Source organism: Procambarus clarkii, chromosome 40 (assembly GCF_040958095.1).
Source record: "Procambarus clarkii isolate CNS0578487 chromosome 40, FALCON_Pclarkii_2.0, whole genome shotgun sequence".
NCBI classification, from domain to species: Eukaryota; Metazoa; Arthropoda; class Malacostraca; order Decapoda; family Cambaridae; genus Procambarus; species Procambarus clarkii.
In genome coordinates this window covers 24,670,331-24,685,664 of record NC_091189.1, presented here as the reverse complement: position 1 = coordinate 24,685,664, position 15,334 = coordinate 24,670,331, and the positions used below count along the sequence as shown (strand labels likewise).

Sequence of the window (15,334 nt, the reverse complement as noted above, 5' to 3'; positions counted from 1 at the left end):
TGGATTAACTTAAAAGAACATTTTATACAGAATACTACTCATATTTTCGTACACAAAACAATCAGGTATAAATATAAACCGTAAATAAGTGAACATTTATCTGTACTTTTCCTTTACTGAGGACACTTGTTGGCGTATGGGAGACAGTGAGGAGGGAGGAGCAGTGTTGGTGAGACCGTCCCGTGCACACCTTAAGCGCATTCATATCTGCATCACTGGTTCCAGGTTTTCCCTTCACACATTTCACTGCCTTTGGTATGTGGCAGCCAGTCAGTCACAACATGGCAGACAAGCATTCACAGTCAAGACCAGTCACAGGCAGTCATAACCAAAGACATTCACAGTTGTGGTAGCAACCAGTTGAGCACTCACAGTCAATCAGGCATTCACAGTCGCAACCAGTCAGAGTGTTAACAAACAATAAGATTAATGTCAGGCGCTCAGAGTCTGCTTCCCGATCTATCAGCTAGTAGCAAGGAAGCCCACCGTATTAATACCGTCCATATGGCTGGGAGAGGTACAGCTGGGGGGGAGGGCAGTGTGGGGGATGAGGAGATAGATGTAGCAGGAAGGACCTGTGTGGGGGATGGGGAGGTCTCGGGGAGGGACCTGGGGTGACCAGCTCCTGCGTTAGTCCTAGCCAGAAGCTGGTCCACTCATCCACCCTGACCACCCTCGTCCTGCTACCCACCTACCCTGACCATCCCCGTCCTGCTACCCACCTACCCTGACCACCCCCGTCCTGCTACTCACCCACCCTGACCACCCTCGTCCTGCTACCCACCCTACCCTGACCACCCCCGTCCTGCTACCCACCTACCCTGACCACCCCCGTCCTGCTACCCACCTACCCTGACCACCCCCGTCCTGCTACCCACCTACCCTGACCACCCCCGTCCTGCTACCCACCTACCCTGACCACCCCCGTCCTGCTACCCACCTACCCTGACCACCCCCGTCCTGCTACCCACCTACCCTGACCACCCCCGTCCTGCTACCCACCTACCCTGACCACCCCCGTCCTGCTACCCACCTACCCTGACCACCCCCGTCCTGCTACCCACCTACCCTGACCACCCCCGTCCTGCTACCCACCTACCCTGACCACCCCCGTCCTGCTACCCACCTACCCTGACCACCCCCGTCCTGCTACCCACCTACCCTGACCACCCCCGTCCTGCTACCCACTTACCCTGACCACCCCCGTCCCGCTACCCACCTACCCTGACCACCCCCGTCCTGCTACCCACCTACCCTGACCACCCCCGTCCTGCTACCCACCTACCCTGACCACCCCCGTCCTGCTACCCACCTACCCTGACCACCCCCGTCCTGCTACCCACCTACCCTGACCACCCCCGTCCTGCTACCCACCTACCCTGACCACCCCATCCTGCTACCCACCTACCCTGACCACCCCCGTCCTGCTACCCACCTACCCTGACCACCCCCGTCCTGCTACCCACCTACCCTGACCACCCCCGTCCTGCTACCCACCTACCCTGACCACCCCATCCTGCTACCCACCTACCCTGACCACCCCCGTCCTGCTACCCACCTACCCTGACCACCCCCGTCCTGCTACCCACCTACCCTGACCACCCCCGTCCTGCTACCCACCTACCCTGACCACCCCCGTCCTGCTACCCACCTACCCTGAACACTCCCGTCCTGCTACCCACCTACCCTGACCACCCCCGTCCTGCTACCCACCTACCCTGACCACCCCCATCCTGCTACCCACCCATCCACCCCTGACCATCTGTCCTGTTACTCACCCATCCACTTACCATCGATACTGCTACCCACCCACCCACTGACGACTGGTCCTGCTACTCAACTGCCCATCTACTGTCTCCTGACTGCCCTGCTATCCACCTGCTCTGTGTTCGCCCTGTCACCCACCTCCTTAGTCTACTATCTGCCACCCACTTATTCTGTTCCGCCCGCCCCGATACTCATCCATCCACCAGTACCTGCCCAGCCACTCGCCTTCCATGTGTTCCTTCCTTACATGATTCTAGGGCTGGTGTTTCTAAAAGATTTTCTTTCCAGTCCCCTTCCCCACCACCAGCCACCATGTCCCACTCACCTGCCATCCATCTTGTCCCCCCCAAAATCCATCCAGTTCCCCCACCATCCATCCAGTTCCCCACCATCCATCCATGCATTCAGTCCTCTCATCATCTATCCATTCAGCCAGTCCCCTCACCATCCATCCATCCAGACTATGTACAGGCTTCCTGTCCCCAGCAATGAGGATTATATGGTATCATGGACAAAACAAGGTCCACCACACTCCAGGTTTCACTTACCTGGAGAGTTGAACAACACCAATAGGCTTGTTGAGGCTTGATTGTGGGAGGGAAGTTTTAAAAACCAATTTAGCCTTTCTGTAGTATGTATGGGTATCCAAGTAAGGGCTGGCCACAAACACATCTGAGGAAAAGATAGAAAAAACCCAGCATTGAATGTAATGAAACACCATTTTTCTGGGTGTGACCCGGAGGCTCCCTGGAGCTTACTAGGCTGATATGCTAATGTCAGACTTTGGCCTCTCATGTGTATGGAGTTCTGTGGGCCTACCAGGGACCATGAGCCAGAACCTGGCCCCCCTCAAAAAGGCATGGGGAGCAATGGCCTATATAAACCCCGGTGTGGTTGGAAGCATTCTATGTCTGTCATTGACCGAGTCTGGCACCCAGAAAGGTAAGCATACCAAAACAAACCCATATTCTGGTGAAAATACTGCTACCAAAAGCCGAACAAGTATACAGAACTCCCCTAAAAGAAATGAGCAAACGAGTAGGACGTCGGACGTCACCGCTCCGCTGTCTGCGCAGCTCCCCCCTCCCCGGGGAAAGGAAGAGCCCCAGACCCCTCATGCCGGCTATCCACCTGACTGTTCTGAGGCTGGATGTCAAAACACCCAAAAAAACGCCGACCGGAAGGGAGGGAGGGATGCCGGGGAACCTCCGAGTCAAACCCAGAAAATGGCATTTCATTACATTACATTTAACGGTGGTTTTCTGGGGGAAGCCCCGTCGGCTCCCTGGAGCTAACTACCCACAGAGGAAAACAATAGGGACTTACCTGGGAGGTAGTTGCTACTCATTCGTCATCTCGAAGTCAAGACAACCGGCTGCAACCACCGACCCAAAGTGACACAGGCCCGACTGGGCCCTGGAACGTGCATGAAGTAACGAGCAGCCTGGACCCTGTTCGACCCCCAAAAGCCCCGCGCCCGAATGTCAGCCCAGGACATGTTGCCCAAGACAGCAGCAAAAGCAGCGAACTTACGAATGTCATGGACACAGGAATAGACCGCATGCTGGCCAGCCTGAAGAACCCTGCGAACAACCTGGGAGACCCGCACACGCGAACAGGGAAGAAGGGAAACTGGAGCAACTCAAAGCGCGTCCCCGGACACAGAGGCCAAGGCACGCAAGTAATTGCGGAGAGTCGCAACCGGACAAAAAAAGCACCCCAGCCTGACCAACAGAGCATCTAGAACTGAAGGACCCCTCCGGAAGGCAGTAGTCTCAATCACTGCCCAAAAAGGAGACGGCAGCAGATAAACAACCTATCACCATGACCGAAGGAGCGTATGATGCCCACCAACTCGACCCCTAGAGGCCAACGCCAACGCCAACAGAAAAGAGCCTCCAAGAAACAAACCCGAACCGAAGGGGCCCACATCAAACCATGAAGAAAAGAAAAAAAAGAGCACTCAGTCCAAATACCAGGACTGTTCAGGCGGCGCACAAGCAGCCCGGAGGTGAACAACACACGAGACAGCTTGCAAAACGGCACAGACGTAACACCAATACCAAAAGCAAGCTGAAGCGGCTCCGCCAACACCGCAGGATACGAGGCGACAGTATGGGTCAAGATGATGGGCCCCAAACCTCTACAAAAGAAGGACAAGATCACGCAAACAAATGCAGCTACCAAAGAAGGGACAGAAGGAAAAGGAAGGACGGCCAAAAAACCCAACACTGCCACCAAGGAGAAGCACACAGGTGGGACACCATGAACGAAACCACCCGATCACCAACAGAAGGCGAGACTAGGCAAAAACCAAACTAGCCCCGTCATGGGCCAATCGAGCCTAGGAAGAGGCAGAGCCGTGGGAAGACCTTGGGTGCAATGACAGAGCCAGCAGAGCTGGAAACCCAAGCCGGCAAGGGAGGACATGGAATGCCTGCCGTACAGAAAACGATCCCAACGCCAGTGAGCCCGCCAGGAGATCGGAGACGACGGCTCCGATGCGAGACTCCAGAGAACTGACACCACGAGACCGTAAAATGCCAACAGAAAGGGAAGCCAAGAAGGCACAAACAAAACACACAACAATGTGTAGCAAACAGAATGAAAGGTGCAAAGGTATGTCACCAGACTAGTACCCAAACCAAGGAGTACAAGCAACGAGGATAAGATCACCAGATTCCAGAGTCACAAAGAAATCGATAGGGTAGAGAAAGACCGACTACACGACCCCAGGGGCACATGCACCAAGGAGCACTGGTGGAAAAAGAGCCCCAATGAGCCAGAGAAATATTGGAAAGAAAAAGGCAGTGGCAGAGTAGGAGACAAACGGAACGCATGAGGAAGCAATGTGGAGGAGGATGACACCACACACAGCTTCCAATGGAGACACGGCAGAGCCCAGCAGGCACAGGATCCCCCACATCAGCGAATGACAGGTGAGAAGCGGGACCAAAAAGCCAGAGCTCCACTCGTGCAAACACAACTACGGAAGAACAACTAGGGAAGCACAGAGAAACCAATGTATACGGAAGGGCTAAGCCAGGCACCGCAAGACGGGCCAAAACTCCACAATCAATCCCAAAAACGCAACCACAGTAAGAAAACTGCAGCAAAACGTCACCTTATAACATCCTGAAAGTAATATTTAACCTATAACATACACCCGCACCATCATACCTCGTAACCTGGTGGAGGTCGGGCCCCGTGCCAGACTCAAGCATGGGTTGTACATAAATAAGAGTGGGACTGGATGGGTATAAATAGGAGCTGCCTCATAAGGCCCAAGAGGCCAGCTGCAGTCACCTGTGTTCCGATGTTTGTATATCTGTAGTCATAACCTCAAACCAGCACCTGGCTGATGCCAGACCGCAGAAACTCACCTGCAGAACGTAGGCACGAACGTGTCACGACAGAATGTAGCCGAGAAGATGTCGGGAGCACCGCCAGTGAAAGAAGGCAAAGCCACACATGCAGGAGAAGAGTAGAGGAGAGACGAAGGAGGAGCCCCACACCCACACGCAGGGAAAACCCGGTATTCTCCCCATAGCGGCAATCCAGAACACCCCCCAGTAGCCAAGGGGCACAAACTGGAGAATTGAGAGGAGCAAGAGGTGAAGCACCCGAGAGAAAAAGATGCAGAACACCAGCACACGTGCACACTGCCCACATCAAAACTACCATGGCACATGCGCAGGCAAGGATGCCAGATGTGTGTCACAAGAAGTCGTGAGCCGATAAAAGAAAAACACGAAATTGATTAGAAAACTAGACAAAATAGTGTTAACAATTGAATTCCTTTTCAGAGCACACAGGACAGCCAGTAACAGACAAAAAAAAAGCAGTAAGGAGCGAAACATACATAGCATATCCCTTCTGTGGCTACAAGTAGCCCAATCTGGCTACAAGGAGCCCAATCTGGCAACCCTGTTACCTGGTTGATGGGAGGTCTGGGAGTAGTTCTACTCCCCCAATCCCAGCTTGAGGCCAGGCTTGACTTGTGAGAGCTTGGTCCACTAGGCTGTTGCTTGGAGCGACCCGCAGGCCCACATATCCACCACAGCCCGGTTGGTCGGCACTCCTTGGAGGAAACAATTTAGTTTCCTCTTGAGGATGTCCACGGTTATTCCGGCAATATTTCTTATGCTCACTGGAAGGGTGTTGAACAACCGTGGACCTCTGATATTTATACAGTGTAATCTGATTGTGCCTATGGCACCCCTGCTCTTCACTGGTTCTATTCTGCATTTTATTCCATATTGTTCACTTGTACAGCGCAGGACAGTGGACGGAGAGAAGAAACAATCATGAAAGAACAAAACAAGACCAAAAAACCAATAAGAAGCACGGAGGAGGACCAACAAACCCTAGAAAGGACTGGAGGGAAGCCACACCGGAAGACGACAGACGTTCCAATAATACGGGAAGAAGAAAAAACCTTCCCGAACCTTCGAGAACACAGAAGCAAGCGTAAAGCCTGAAGGCGCAGAAGGCTCAGTTGCACCCGAGACCAAAAGTCATGCAGAACCCAGAGAAAAGGGGAACATGACAGTGAAGATTCGTCCCAAGAAGGGTAGAGAAACGTACCCACCGACAGGACGGAACCGACGGATCCAAGGGACAAGGAACTGAACCCGGGGAGGGGCCAACTCCCAACAACACGTACGGAGAGGGGGGAAGAAAACACACTCCTCGTAACTGCAAGTCCCACCCAGAGGGTAGAAAAACCCAGGCGGGGTCCGACGGGGCCTGAGGCCCCCCCAAGTCAGCCCATCACCAGCCCCGGGAACCCACAAGGCAGGTCCCGGGGCCAAGCTGTTTCCCCCAAAGCCCCAGCCACACAAGAAAAGCTGGGGCAGCCGGACAAGTACTAAGGAAGGGAGCCCACTGGCAGACTCATACAACACGGCTGTAGGTACAGGCTCAAATGCCCCCGTCGCTACCCCGGAAGGGGAAGTTCCCGAGACCACCCGAGTCTCATGACCACCGAAGCTCCGTCCCGACTCCGAACAGATAAGGATCCGGATGCAGGGAGGAAGGGGTGACCATAACGGGAAAACCAAGGGTGCACAGAAGGAAGCAAACCAAAGCAACCACCACCCCGAAGCCCCGACACACCATCAAAAACAGGGCAGCCCTGGGGCTTCTGTGGAGCAAAACCTAGCGCGTTGCCACAAGCGAAACGCAATGTGCAATGCCCATGCTGCCTGTACCCGCATAGTCTTCATAAGACTGGGTAACAGAGTCACAAACAAGCAAAAACACTTGTAAGACTCAGGACCGAAGGTGCCACTGACCCCACAGGTGGCAGACGGAGGCAAAGACGGTGAGAATCACCCTGAGACAAGGGAACAGAGCAACCCTCGAACTTGCACAAAGTGAGGGGGGACTCTGGGTCACGTCCATCGAACCCACGCGTCCCCGTTTGGATTCCCAGGGCCCTGAGGCAGAATCACATTCAGGGAAGCCCAGGCAAGGTACTACCAACCGGTGCCCAAGTATACCAAACAACCTTCTAAGAACTGAACCCCCGGGACGTGCACTCACAGGGACCTAGCAGGGAGAACCACCGGAAGAAAGAAGAGTACTCAGTACACAGGGGGCAAGAACCAAGGCAGACCCCCCACCAGGCAGACAAACAAAAAGAAAAAGAAAACCCCGCAAGAGGATAGCGTACCCAGGTGGAACAGAGCCGGCTGCAATGATTGGTGAAAACAAGCTGCGCAGTACCCCGCGCCCCTACCAGCACAAAACTGACCCCTCACCCTAAGGAGAACAAGGGAGACTTGTCTGGGAGCCCAGACAAGCGAACCGACTGGGAGCCCACACCAGCCAGTCGTTGAGGTAGGCCAGACACTGAATCTCAAGCAGACTCAGACAGGGTACCAAGATCCGGTAAAGATGCAAAAATACACCAAGTGCCAATAATTGACCTGGAGGTCCAGGGCCACCATCCAGGCACCCGGCCCCAACAGAAGCCGGACAGGAGACAACAGTCCTCCGAGGAAGGCATAGAAACCAGGGCGCAGACTGAAGAAATCCAGAAGAACCGCAGATTCAAAGGCCCATGTCTGCAAAGAGCAGACGGGAACCCCAGAAGGATGGGGCAGATCGACCACGCCCAACGCACCCACCAAGATGACACGACAAAGTGCAGGGAAAGAAGCCCACCCCGCCAGCTCTGAACCCCCCAAAGGGGAAGAAGCTGTCCACCGCCGCCACCAGAGGCCGGAAGACAACCAAAAGCGCACACCAACAGCAGGACCATACGAGAGTCAACAGAGCAAGCTGCTCCCCCAGCGCCCCGTCAACAGAGAAGGGAACAGAGCCCCTTCCGAAAGAAAAAGTACACACACACATATATACATATTATGTATATACACACACACAAGGTATGTGACACACGTGCGTATGCACATACACATGTGCACACACACAGTGTACACATGTACATGCGTACACACACACACACACACACTTGAAAAGAAAATTACAAGCCGCCGACCAGTGGGCAGAGCACACGCTGGCCAGGCAAAAAAAAAGGCACAAAACTGCATCTAAAGGCCCACCTCGACAAAACCTCAAAGTCCCAGCACGACCACAACACGTGCCAAGACCCAAAAAGATCAGTCTGCAAGCCAGGAAGACCCCGGAACTCCAAAAGGCAGAAACCGGGTCACACATGAGGAAACAAAGCCCCCAGAACCCACAAAGGGGGCCCAAGAGGAAGAAACCTCCGGAACGAAACCAAAGAACCCAAAGGAACCCGGAATCAAACCAGGGGGAGGCCAAACCACCACATTTTGCCGGTGAAGAAACACCACAGAAAGGCAAACCACAGCCCCCAGACAGAACCCTCTGGGAAAACGGTCATAACAGACCGAAAACCAAGGGACAAGGTGTGGGAGCAAGCATAACAGCCAGAGACACTGAGCCCAAACCCAAAGGCCCAGACCCAAAACAGACAAAAAGGGAAACCCGGTGTAAAATCAACACTCAAACGTTCCCAGAGGAACAGGAAACAGGCAGAAAACACCAGAAAAGCAAAGAAACAACAATAGGAGAATAAACCCCGAAAAAATGTGAAAACTCACCGAAGAAGCTCGCTCGCATACCCAAGCGCATGTAAACAAACTGTAACGCCGCCCTGGTGGCCACGCCGGGAAACCAGCAGACAAAAATGGCCACCAGAACAGGGGCTGTGACTGACGCTAAAGATACAAAACCACGCCAGCAAAAGTAGGAAGCAAGCAGACTGGATGGGCGAAAAACGCTGCCCAAAAGCAGAAAACCCAGGCAGGGGCAAACCGCCCCAGAACTGCTAGCAGGCATCCCCCACAGCCCCGGGAACCAGCAACAGAGGCCCTGGGGCAGAGCCGTCCTCCGAGCCCTCCGCCCTTAAAGAAAAGCAAGAGTCCATGGGAAAGGCAGCAAGAAAGGGCCCCTGGTAAGACCCAGAAGCCTTGGCAGGAGAAACAGGCTCAAAAACCTCCGTCCCCCAACCCGAACAGGGTAGCCCCCGAAAACCACCCGAGTCCCCGCCCCAACTAAACCCCGCCCTGACCCAGAAACCCGCAGATGGTCCGGAGCTGGGAACAGAGAGGGAAAGGGGCGAACAGCACCTAACCAAAATGGGGCGGTCTCGGAGCATCTGAGTGGGAAACCAACCTAGCATGTTGCAGCAACCTAACCTAGCTTGCAACACGGATGCCGCCTGTACTCTGAACAGTAATAACATCAGGAGAGTACTGGAGAACAAGCAGAGAAAATCTCTCGCAAGACTCCGGGTCAAGGTGTCAGTGACCCAACAGGCAGCATGACGGAGGTAAAATTGGCGACTGTCACCCGGAGACAAGGGCACAGCAACCAACGATCCCGTACAAGATGGGTTGGAACCCGGAAGACACATTCAATGGTCCCCCGAGCCCAGACAGGGGTTTCCAGGGCCCGTAGGCTGACTGCTACGGAAAGCCCAGGCAAGGTGTTGCTAAACCGGTAGGGGGGGTAGCACTGAAAACCCCGGAGACGTGTACAATCACAGGGGCCTAGCAGAGGGCCGCCAAACACTACCAGTGGAACTATAGCCACGCTGGGCAGACCCCCACCAGGCAATTGAAAATAAAAACAAAAGAAAACCCCCGCAAAAGTACACCGTCCCCAGAAGCAACAGGAACCGGTCGCTGCTTAGGTGGCAGGCTGTGCAACACCTTGACTCCCTAACCAGCACAATACCAATCCCTTCCCAGGGCCAAACAAAGGCCCCAAGCCCCAGCTGGTCCCAAGGGCGAGGCAAATGCCGAGCAGCAAGAACCTCTATGGGAATAGTTCCCGAACGCTCCAGGGAAGATAACCCTGCTACGCAAGGGCAGTACTCACAGGGTGCTTAGGGAAGTCAGCCACTAAGCGCATGCAGCCCAGGCACTGATGAGGTACTCCTGGCCACCGCACAACAACAACACGGCAGTGAACGCCACACAAGGCAAACACCGCCTAGGAAACTGAGGCCAGAGAAGCGTCTATCCCGGTTGACATTAGCTTATGAACTGAAGCTTGGCAGCCACCGCGGTAGGTCCGGAGCTTCCCTCCCTCCCCCTCTCGGGGCGGGGAGGGCTGCGCGGACGATCGGCGCGGCAGTAAAGTGTGATGTTTGCTTGTTTGCTTGGGATCATAGGGAGTTTCTACCTCTCTGTTCGTTTTTTTGTTTTAGTTTTTTACCATGTGGGGTTTGTTTTGTCATGCCTACCTTTCTGGGTGCCGGACCCTGGTCGATGGCAGATAAGGATAACCCCAACCACAAGAGGGTTTTCCAGTACCATTGCTCGCTGAAACCTCTCTGAAGGGGCCAGGTTCTGGCGCTGGTCCCTGGTAGGTCTGAACTCCTTAGCTAATGTCCCAGTCTAATATAACATATATTAACCCGATAAGCTCCAGGGAGCCGTTGGGGCTCCCCACAGAAAATTATATTTTCTTCCGATTAACTTCTAGATGGTTTCAAAATGAGCGCCTTTAGATTGCGCACAATTTGATACCAAAATGAAAGACATAACATGAAAATTGATGTTAGAACACTGGAAAGACATAAATAATTTTGTGGTGATGAGCGTCAAAAAGTGTCCAAAATTTGGAATGTTTTTTAAAATTCTATTTATTGTTTCATTATTATGAGACTAGTTTTAACACTTTCGCGCTTTAGATTAGAGATAACTCGTCGCCGTTTTCTCTTATGATTCCGCATAACAGCCTACTTTTCTCGTCCATCGAAAAAATATTTCTATAAATTCCATTTTTTAACCGAAATGGATGGGGATACTTTTGTTTTGTAGAGAATTTATTTGCGAATGTTTTGGTACCAGAATGAATATTATATCACATAAACTTCTATGAGTAAAAAAAAAAATACACAAAGTATGTTTGGGGGTGTGGCGAGTGTGGGGCAGTGGGTTCCCTTTAGCCGTTGATATATCCAACATGTGGGAAATATTTGTGTGTGTTATGTATATGTCTGTGTAGGGAATTTTACTGCGATCACTGTCATACAAATTATAAAATGTTTCAACAAGTATAAACATGACAAACATCAAACGAACGAAAACAATGCGTTCGTTTCTGCCGCGAACGCATACTGAGCGACGTGGTTCTATATTTGGCGCTTCTCTTGCACATGCTTTGTACAAATGTTATACAGTTCATCTTATAGAAAATTTTATTGCGAACACATTGGTATAAAAAAGAAATACGTACATAGAAAAGTAGGGTCAGGAAATGTATAAACTTTCCAAGCATGATTTCCCCCCTGTGTTTTCGCCAGTGCGCTCGCGGCTAACTACTCTCCACTTTACTCACTCTTGCGGGTGGGCAATTACCTATATTAAACATTCATATGCATATGTCCGTGTAGAGAATTTTATTGCAATTCCAATGATACCAAAATTAGCGATGTAGGACAACTGTAGGCTTCGCAACCATTAAGAGAGTGGAAACATTTTGTTGCTGTTTGGTGCTCTCGGCGAGTGATCTGCATAGTTTTTTATTTGGTGTTGATACTCCTTATGCTTGGGCGGCATTTTATAGGTATGCTCTTATAGACAATTTCATTGTGAACACAGTGATACCAAATTTAAATACGTGCGCCTTCAATTATTGTCAGGACAGTCAAAAGAGTGTACACTTTTCGGTCTTACCGCGTAGGCGCGCGAAGTGCCGAAAGCATCTGGGGTATTGTTTTTTTTTGAGCGCCGAGAGCGCGAAAGTGTTAAAATATCCGCCATTTTATTCCAAACAATTTGATACCAAAATGAAGGATGTAGCACAAAAAATTATGTTATCAAACTGAATGAGTACATAAATTAGTCTGCAGGTGTGCCAATTGGTGCTCGTTCATGGGTAACTTGGCCGTCTTTAGGCTTTGCTATGGGGAGTCACTCTGGGCTTTTAGACCTTATATGCATATACCCTTATAGAAAATTCTATTGTGAACACAATGATACCAAAACGAACGATGTAGTACGAGAAATAAGGTGTGAAAACTGAAACGAGTATATACATTTTACTGATTTTGCACGCCCACGGGTAACTTTGCTGACTTTAGTCTCTACACTTTGTTATTGGTATTGCTTATATATATTGCAGTTGTTATTGCTTATATTTGTCTTTCCATTTAGAGCATTTTATTGTGAATAATTTGATACCACAATGAACAATGTTGCACAAAAACTTCTGTTAGCAAACTGTATGTTTGTCTGGTGTAATGGGTGTGGCAATGAGTGTGCTCTAGCGGGTAAGGTTTCGGCGACTTTAGGGGTCTTTGCGGGTTATGCCCCCCATGTTGTCTAATTTATATGCATATGTCTGTGTAGGAAATTTTATTGCAATCACAGTGATACAAAAAAGAACGATGTCGAACAAGTTTGGACTTGACAAACCTGAAAAAGAGTAGCAACATGTTCGCGCTGTTTGACGTGCACAGCTAACAAACAACTTGGAAATTTTTATATGGTGCCGGCATCACATTAGCTTTGGTGACATGTTATACATATGTTCCTCTAGAACATTTCATTGAGAACACATTGATACCAAAATGAAACATGTACATCGAAAATTACGGTCGAAAACATGAAAAGAGTATAAACTTTTCAGTTGGGGTATAGCCGATGTGCAGTTGGGCATGCGTAGCGGGTAACCCTTGGGCAACTTCCCATGGTCTTGTGGGTGGAGTGCACCCATGTTTTGTACTTTATATTCATATGTCTGTGTACGGAATTTTATTGCGATCACAGTGATACCAAAATTAATGAAGTAGAACAATTCTGGAGGCTGACAAACGTGAAAAGAGCATAAACATTTCATTGCTGTTTGGCGCTCACGGTTAACGATCGCCATAATTTTTTATTTGGTGCGGGTCTCATGTCGGCTTTGGTGAAATTATATATATATATTTTCCTCTACAGCATTCTCTTGCAAACAAATTGATACCAAAATTAAATACATACATGGAAAATCAAGGTGAGCAAACCGAAAAAGAGTATAAACATTTCAGTGTCGCGGCGCGGGCGCCCGAAATGCCTGGCACACGAGGGGAAAGTTAAAGCATCTTCTGTCGGGAGTGCGATAGTGTTAACGAGGTACCTTGTGGCCAGGACCCTGTTCGACCTCCAAAAGCTCCATGCATGATTATCAGCCCAGGACATATTACCAAAAACAGCAGCCAAGGCGGCGAACTTATGAACGTTGTGGGGCACAGGGGATAGACCGCAGGCTGGGTGGACCGAATAATCCTGAGGACGACTTGGAACACCCGCGTCCTGGAACAGGGAAGGGAAACCTGGGTCCATCCAAAGTGTGTTTTTTGCCACAGTGTCTGTGGTGCGCAAATAATGGCGAAGAGCCACAACCGGACACACAACATATTTCCGGTTGCGTCTCACCACTAGGCAAACCCTGCCCCGACTCCCAACCCTCAGACATTTGGGGGGCCAGGAGCAGGGAGTGGGATGAGCAAGAAGATTCACAGCAGGGAAAGGGCTAGGGGGCGCAGTTGAAACCCCCAAGTTTGGGTCCCTAGAAAAAGCGAGGCAGCTACGGAGCATCCGGAAAGGCAACCAACCTCGCACGTTGCAGCAACCTAAACCTCGCATGCAACGCTGAAACTGCCAACACTTGAATATCAGTCTCAGTGGACTGGGTGAATTTGGAGTACAAGCGAAGAATATCACTTGCAGGACTCTGGGTCAAAAGTGTCACTGACCCAACAGGCAGCATAGCAGAGGCAAAGACAGTGAGTGTCACCCTGAGACAAGGGGACAGAGCAACCCTCAAACTCGTTCAAGGCAAGGTGGAACTCGGAGGTCTCCTCCATCGGACCACTGAGCCCCAATGGGGGTTTCCAGGGCCCTTAGGCTGACTGCTAAAGGAAGCCCAGGAGAGGTACTGCTAACCGGTTATTTTAGAACTACCAAGCAAACAAACTAAAAGCTGAACCCCTGCAATGTGTGGAAGCAGTGGGACCTAGTGGAGGGCCACCAAAACCATACAAGTGGTCCTACCGCCACACCAATCAGACCCCCACCAGGCAAAACAAAGCAAAACAAAAAACAAAAAATCCCACAAAAGCACAATATCTCCAGGTGAACAGAACCGGTCGCTATGCGTATATCAAACACCACTACAGAACCTCGCGCCGAAGCCAGTGACAAAACTACCTCCTACCCCAGGGCAAACACGAGTAAGAACCAACCTAGCTGAACTGCAAGGGCGAGCAATCATCGAGCAGCAACAGAACCTTGCGGAGGTAGTTCCCGAACGGCTCAGGGAAGATAACCCTAGGTCACAGGGGCATTACTTTCAGGGCACCTAGAGAAGGTGGCCCTAGGTGCATGCCCCAGTACTCTTCAGTTACTCCTGGCTCGCACACCAACACAGAGCACTACTAAGCAGCACTGACTGCCACCAACACAACAGTCTTCTGAACTGAGGAGAGTAGCCGGTGTGGAGGTCTTGGACCTCAAGTCTCCCTCCCGGGGAGTGGGGGTTGCGCAGACGGATGAGTGGCGGTTGTGGTGATGTCACGCTTGTTTGCTTGTTTTTGATTGAGGAGTTCTGCTTGCTAGTGCGGCTTTCGGTTTGCAATTTTTGACCAGCAGTAGTTTGTTTTGGAATTCCTACTTTTCTGGGTGCCTGACCTAGTAGATGGCAGAAAAAGACTGCTTCCAATTACACGGGGGGTGTCTTTAGACCATAGCTCTTCGTGCCTCTTCTTGATGAGGGGGGGGGGGGCAGGTTCTGGCTCTGGTCCCCTGTAGGCTTAGAACTCCTTCGAATGACTGTTGCCACTGTAATATATACACATCAGCCTGGTATAGTTCTGGGGAGCCAAAGGAGGCTCTCCACAGAAAAAGTAATTAAAATAAACAAACATTTGAATTACTTATACAGTACTGTACTCAAATCTAAAGAACTAATTGTACATAATTATACACATGGATTCAGTAGCATAGTGGTCTACATTCTTGACTTGCAATGAAAGACCCCATGGGTTTGATCCCTTGGTTCAAAAATGGTTGGGCAAGTT

General features: G+C 51.1%; 1 protein-coding gene across 1 annotated transcript in view; it reads right to left on the bottom strand.

Moving 5' to 3' along the window:
- LOC123757982 (uncharacterized) overlaps positions 1 to 15,334 on the bottom strand; it is a 109,922-nt gene that overhangs the window by 25,032 nt on the left and 69,556 nt on the right. The window contains exon 13 of the mRNA XM_069338870.1: positions 2,316 to 2,439. Within this exon, the coding sequence (XP_069194971.1) occupies positions 2,316 to 2,439 (124 nt within the window). The remainder of the gene's footprint in view (positions 1 to 2,315; positions 2,440 to 15,334) is intronic.